Source organism: Fulmarus glacialis, unplaced genomic scaffold, assembly GCF_000690835.1.
Source record: "Fulmarus glacialis isolate BGI_N327 unplaced genomic scaffold, ASM69083v1 scaffold31066, whole genome shotgun sequence".
Taxonomy (NCBI): domain Eukaryota; kingdom Metazoa; phylum Chordata; class Aves; order Procellariiformes; family Procellariidae; genus Fulmarus; species Fulmarus glacialis.
The window spans coordinates 700-7,272 of NW_009220521.1; the positions used below are offsets into that span (position 1 = coordinate 700).

Sequence of the window (6,573 nt, forward strand, 5' to 3'; positions counted from 1 at the left end):
TAATGGTCCAAATATCCAAGCAACGGGCAAACTACTCGCCCTGGGCTGGACGTAAAGAGGGGAAGCCACCTGCCGAGCCCTATCAGCACGGCAGAGGCTGGCCAAATTCTTCCACTCACTTTAAACCCCGGGGCAGGAGATGTCTTACCAGAACAGCACCACACGTAAGAAACCAGGCAACCCATTTCACTTGCAACTCCTCTGCGTGCTGTTTGAAGAGCACAAGACTGTGCCATGGTTTTAGATTAATAATTTCTTTATTCATGTAAAACAAACGCAAGTATTTATATAAACACTGACATTACAAAGTACTGGAGCAGGTAGGGGCAGGAAGGAGGAAACAAAAACCTCTACAGATGCTTCTAATACTGTCCCACACAAGATCAAATGCTCTGTCCCTTGGATAACCACTTATACGATAAACCACTTTCAAGTCACAAATAAAAGTCTTTGTTTTGAGATACGTTGCGCTCTTAGGGGGAATGAGGAAGGGGGCGTAGAATGTTTTTGGCAGATCTCCTCATAAAGTCAAGATATTGCTGCACCATTAATAAAAAATATATGCTTCTCTGTAAAGCATTAAAAAAAATATCCCAGGGATGGCATCGTGGAGGCTTCAGTGGAGAGGCAGATATCCCAAAATGCACTGGCGTCTTCTCCCGGCTCTTTCCAGGGGCTATTTCTTGGTAGTTTTGCGAATCAGTGCCATTCTCTGTAAGAAGAAAGAGAAAAACGTGGGAAGCCGAGCATCTCAGACAAGGTTACTGCAAAACAACCTGTAGCCGTGCAGGAACAAGGTATCTCGGGTTCTCCCAGAACACTGCCTGACTTGTTTCCACACAGGTCTTTCAAGTCCATTTGAATCTTAATGTGGTCCCAAGCTGGAGCCAGAGGAAAAGAAAGTGTCTGTGCTCCTCTCCTCAACACCCAGGGCTGGCAAGTGAGACACCGACGCCAGTGAGGGGCAACGGGGTTAAACAGCGGACGGGATCAAACCCCACTTCAAGGCCTCCTCTCCCTCTGCCCAGCAGTTGCTGCAGGAGCTTCAGGAGGGGAGATGCAATATCATCCACGAACTCCAGCGGCTCCTGCAGGGCAGCTCCTTCCCTGGCTCTGACCGTACGCTTCAAAAGCGATAGCCCAATTCAGTTAAAGCAAAATTAAGGGGAAAAAAAGCCAGAGCAACTCAGCTCCAACCTACAGCTGAAATCCCGGGACAACGGTGTGCTCTCTGCTACACCGTCCCAGGCCTTTAGGCTTTTTGCAGCTGTTTAAATTCGAGCGGCCCAGAGTCCCGACCTGGACACACAGACGCAGGAGGTGCCGTACACTGCTCACTGTAGCGTTGGGCTACAGACATAAAATGGCCCCAGGAACTCGAGCCACAGCCTGTCAAAGAGCCCTGTGGTTCACCTGGAACATCCAGACTCCTGGAGCGGTTCGAGGGGCTACGCCAGCATTTAACCCCCCATGTCTGGGTATGGATTTTCTACTGAACCAGAGGAGTTAGCAGTGTGTTTTCGGTCCCTTCTGCACAAAGACAGAGCACACGATTTGCAAGAGCACAGCTGACAAGTTAGTGTCTGCAGCTCTCAGCTGTTTTTTAACCCTTCCAAGCTGGGCTGCCCTTCAGACAGCGAATACTGCTGCTTCTCTTAGGGCACAGCCAGCACTGCACCCTCACAGAGGGGCCAGAGCAACCTCAATCCTCTCTGCACAAACAGGCGAGGAGACTCTGGAAGTTATTTCAAGTCCAAACTGCTTGGAAGAGGCTACAAATTCACGTCGTGCCAGGAGTCCAAGACCACCCTCCCCATGTCAGGCTTATATCACACGATTCTCGGTGTTACTGAGGGCTCCTTACCTGTTTGTGAGCTTCTGTAGTGCAGGCTTTTTTGTAGGGCCTGATTTCTTCAGAACCAAAGCCCGGGATCCACATGTTCCACTGACGCTCTGGAAGAGAGAGCGCAGGTCAGCACGCTCTACCCAAACCACCCACCGCAAGAGCGGCCTCGTCATCATGAACATGCCTGAAGCCAGTGCTAGAGACGTGCTGGTGATCCGCAGCTATAAAAGCTTCACAAAAGCGGAGTAGCGGAGGGCTGCACAGCATTAAACATGGTAAAGATGCAGTCCCTCTGCTAGGGACCTTCCAACACAGGCTCATGGACAGCTACAAACCTCACAGCTGCAAAATTTGGAGAGGGGATGGTTAGGGGCAATTACCCTGATTATTAAGGCATTATTAAGTAGCAACGAAGCTGTAGCTACTCACAGGTCTCCAGCCCAACACTGCGGCCATGCCCTGACTGCGCCCAGCTCTCAGCTGAGGGGGAAAAAAAAAAAAAATCACTCACCAAGATGCAACTGGACGTCTTTCACTTCCAGGGTGTTTGACTTGCGATGCCGTGCAAGCTGGCAGGCAGCCGTCACCACGCTCTCTATGAAATCATCGGCGATCTGCAACAGCATCTGGGGCAGAACAAGGACAACAACCAGTCTTATCGGTAACGAGCAGCTGAAATTATGCAGAAAGTATGAAAATGAACCCGCAGAAGCTAGAATTTCAAAGGCATTTGCTACAATTGCTGTTTTAAAACCCTTCTCGACACTGGGACGCAGAAACAGACGCGGATAGCTGAAGGCTGCAGCGAACATGAGAATACAGCAGTGTTACACAAACCAACCCTCCCTGCCTTGGACAAGGGGCCACCAGTTCGTGAAAAATCCCAGATTAGCTCTTTTTGCAGCCCCTGCCATGGGTTGGTACCTACTTCCTCCACATCTTCATCCAGCTGCTCGTTTGGATCCACCTCACGCACCAGGTCCTGCAATTTCTTCTTTGTTAAAACCTGAGCGTGTGGGAGAAGAGGAACAATTTACTGTCCTACTTTAGCCCACAAAGCACAGCCACAAAAGACCTCCTCCCCGCTACCCCAGAGGCCCAAGTCACATGTGTTGACACAACCTATCAGTTCAGGAATGGCAGAGATAAGAAATATCAGGTCTTAAGGAGTTATTTTCAAGCACCAGTGGTTGCTCCGAACGGAAAGTGGAATGCAGCAGGCCAGGATAAGTAAGTCTCCTGCACTAAACTGGCACTAAAATGCCACAGGCTGAAGCAAGGCTGCTGGCAAGAGGGGACAAAGGCAAAACTAGAAGTCTTAAGAGGCAGACAGCAAGTGCAAGCCACGTATCAGGGACTACATTTGTGCTCAGGGCACAAAGGAAGTACTTTCATGGCTCTAGCACTTATCAGCTTTAGTGTTTCAAATGGAAAACAGAGAGATATGCGAGGGCTGGGTTATTCTAGGGCAGAAGGCAGCGCCCCATCAGCCCAAACATGGCAGGGAGCAGAAATTTACTGCTGCTGAACAACAGCAGGACACTTAGTCTTATAGGATATGGAGGAAAGTTATCACCACCGATCTGTCAGCCTGGTCAGATGAACCAGACACACGTGGGACATTCCCGCCCTTCCTTGTTCTCTTACACCAACGGTGGAACTGCTGGGCGGGTGTTTGTGTCGGGGGACTTGGACTTCCCAGAGAGGTCACGGCACCAGTGCAGCCCGCAAAGAGATCAGCGTGCATTCCTGGAGCGCTTGCTGGGCAGCAGCATATTTTATGCACGTCAAAGGCTCCACGCCACAACAAGCAAACACGCAAGTCAGCAGCTCCTGGCAGCGATGCTGCCTCTCGCACCACCCCAGTAAGACGGAGGCTACAAACCTGCACTTTTATTTCTCCCATCTAAACCACATTTTAAAAGAATTTCCCAATCACACCCCAATATGCATTTTCCTGAGACTGAAAAAAACTCTATACCTACAGCGTCCATACCCCATCAAGCCTGAAAGAGCCTGGGAGGGAACAGATACATGAAGACGTTTGCTCACTCAGTAACTGATACTTTAATAGACATCACGTTTTTGCTGGTAGCTTAAGGAAGGAGAGGAATTAAGCCACGGGCAGGTCTCAGCATCTCCCCCGTTGTCCTAAAGCTGGGGATGAAATTACCTGGTTGCTTTCAGGACTGAGCCGCCCCCCGCCGCTGGGCGTCCCAGGCATCTTTGCCACGGTGGTGCTGTTGGCCATGGAGCTCTGCGGGGGAGTGCTGGCTGGTTCCGGCTTTATCGAGGAGAAGTTGGAGAGGTTGATCAAGGTAGAAGGGCCAAACTGGTTCATAATCTGTTGGGCTTTAGCTTTTAGATCATAAAGCTTATCTAGGTCCTGCTTCTTCTTGGGGTTGTGGGGACCCAAACCAATCAACTGGAAAAGGAAACGAAAGCCGCAGTTAGCAAACAGAGAAGGAATTCAACGGGGCGATCGGTCTTCATCCAGAGTAAACTGCAGTGTCTTGAAGGGGCCCAGAGGTTTATAGAAGATCGGGTCTCTCTGCACGCAGCAAGAAGGGAAGAGCAATGTTTAGAAGAAGAGAAAACATTCCCTGGCATATGGAATATGAAGTTTGCAACGAGAAGCACAGCGGCTGCAGGCAGCGCGCTGCCAAGAGGCGGCAACTCTGCAGTGGCCCCACCCCGCCTGCTCATTCCTCACGTGCGTCCACCCCTCACCCTCCGGCCAGGGCCTCTCTGAACACATTTCACTTGGACAATAAACAGCTTTGAGGAAGAGACCACGCAAAGAAGATTTAACTAAAGGACACTGCTTGCTCCCGCAGCAGCAATGCAGGGGAACGGCAGGCGCAGCATTTGAGTCTTCACCTCCACACTCCACGGGCCTGAGAAGACGACAGAGCTCCCTTGGGTGTCTGCCGCACCCAAGGCGGAGGTCTCGTTTTGGGCAACACCACACTTCAAGCCTGACCCACAGCGATCCCTCGTTTTCATTTCTGAGAGCACAAGTCGGGGTACTCAGAGGTAATGTGACAGAGAAACACACACGCACACCCACACCTTCGATTTGTTCTTCCCACACCGGGCAACTGACAGCCACAGTAAATGAAGTCAAATTTACTGAGCTGTTAACGGTGAACCAGAAGTGGGTTGCAGCAGCTTAAATGGTTACTCAGATCTTCCAGGTTCTCCCTTGGATGCCTGAAGTTATTCAGGTTATTGGCCACGGAGCTAACACACAGACTGACTGGAAACTGCTATATTTCATGGCTGGAAGGCTCTAAAATCCAGGCTCAATGAAGTTCTGCTCTGTCCTCACTGCTCCGTGAAAGGAAACTCGTCCAAACCCTGGGCCTTCCGCCCGCACAAGCGGTGTGGGCAGCAGTGACAGGTCCGTCACGGGAAATGAGCATTTAATGAACAGTTTGGTGTAAAAGCCCCTCGCGCCACAGCTGCAGCAGCTGCTGTTGGGGCCAGAGATGGGTGAGAAGCAGCCGCTGAGAGCGGACGCCTTTTCTGAAAAGCCCGAGCACTTCAGAGTGAACTTACTTATGAAAGAAGAAGAGAGTTTAAACAGCTTTACAGCACGTTCGCATACAAAGTGAGCAAACAAAGTGTTTGTACCTGAGCGACAAACAGACCTTTTCCCCTCGTCAGGGCAAGCTTTGTTAGTCTGGATTAATTCATACCAAAACACAAACCAGAAATCACACAGGAGGACTTAGAAGTACTTAGAAGCAGCTGCTTTAGTGCTTCATTCCAAGGCACACTCATGCACTGCCGCACCTAGACACGGAGCCCTTTTAGGAAAATTTATATCCAAAACATGTTTCTGTAGCGCCCTCAGCAAATTCCTAGGTCAATTTTAAATAATTAACGATGGAAAACCCATTACATTCACACCCTAAAACCCCTCAGATGGCATTTCTGGATAAGAAGCTCAGCACAAGATCAGGAGGGACTTCAATGTGCTAGTCTTGGTTTTAGCTTAGGCTGATCTCAGGCTGCTCACCTCCGTGCCTCAGTTTACAAATCCACAAAGCAGGAATTCTTACCCACCATGCAGGGGAGAAAGCTCCGAAATCCTTGGGCAGAATGCACTTTATTAGCATAAAGTCGTTTTGTTCATTTATTTGCAGATCTTATCGCACTCTCTGCGTGCCGTTAAGATCACCAAACACAAAACTAACGGGATGCACAGATTCCCAGGACAAATCCCGCATGCCGGCCCCGTGGCAAGCCCCGGCGGTTTACTTACAGCTATCTGAGTGTCTAGATCTTTAATTACATCAGCAACCGCTGTGGGGCCAGCAAACGGAGAGGCCATTTTCCAAAGCCTTCCCAGTACGTCAGCAGTCAGCGTTAACCTACTCTCGCTTCCTCCTCTTCCATATAACTCTCATTCCTACAGGAATACCAGATATTTTTCGTATCACCCATTCTATCGTAAGATCGCAAGAGGAAATAGTTTCCTGCAAGAGAGCGCGTGTTGTCCTCACTACGGCGCAAGAGGGTTTATCTACCAGAAGATATGACGCAGTTGCGAGCAGCAGGCGAGCGTACGCTGCTGCAGAGGACGAGGCACCTCCCAGGATCCTGAAGCGGGAGCAGAAATTTGGCCAAATTCCATTTTTCTGACAGAAGACAGAGTATCTTGGTATCTGCTGTCAGCAGCGACGTGCAGGTGAGCCCAGACCTCTGCAACAGCAGCTTCC

At 50.1% G+C, this 6,573-nt stretch overlaps 1 protein-coding gene across 1 annotated transcript; it reads right to left on the bottom strand.

The window, feature by feature from the left end:
- Positions 1-238: 238 nt before the first annotated feature.
- Positions 239-6,257, bottom strand: TAF12 (TAF12 RNA polymerase II, TATA box binding protein (TBP)-associated factor, 20kDa). Its single transcript, XM_009580793.1, has 6 exons — positions 6,117-6,257; positions 4,020-4,271; positions 2,775-2,852; positions 2,358-2,472; positions 1,865-1,953; positions 239-712 (listed from the first exon to the last, which is right to left on the bottom strand). The coding sequence occupies exons 1-6, from the start codon at positions 6,183-6,185 to the stop codon at positions 677-679; spliced, it is 639 nt and encodes a 212-aa protein (XP_009579088.1). The 5' UTR covers positions 6,186-6,257; the 3' UTR covers positions 239-676.
- Between the last annotated feature and the right edge of the window lie 316 nt (positions 6,258-6,573).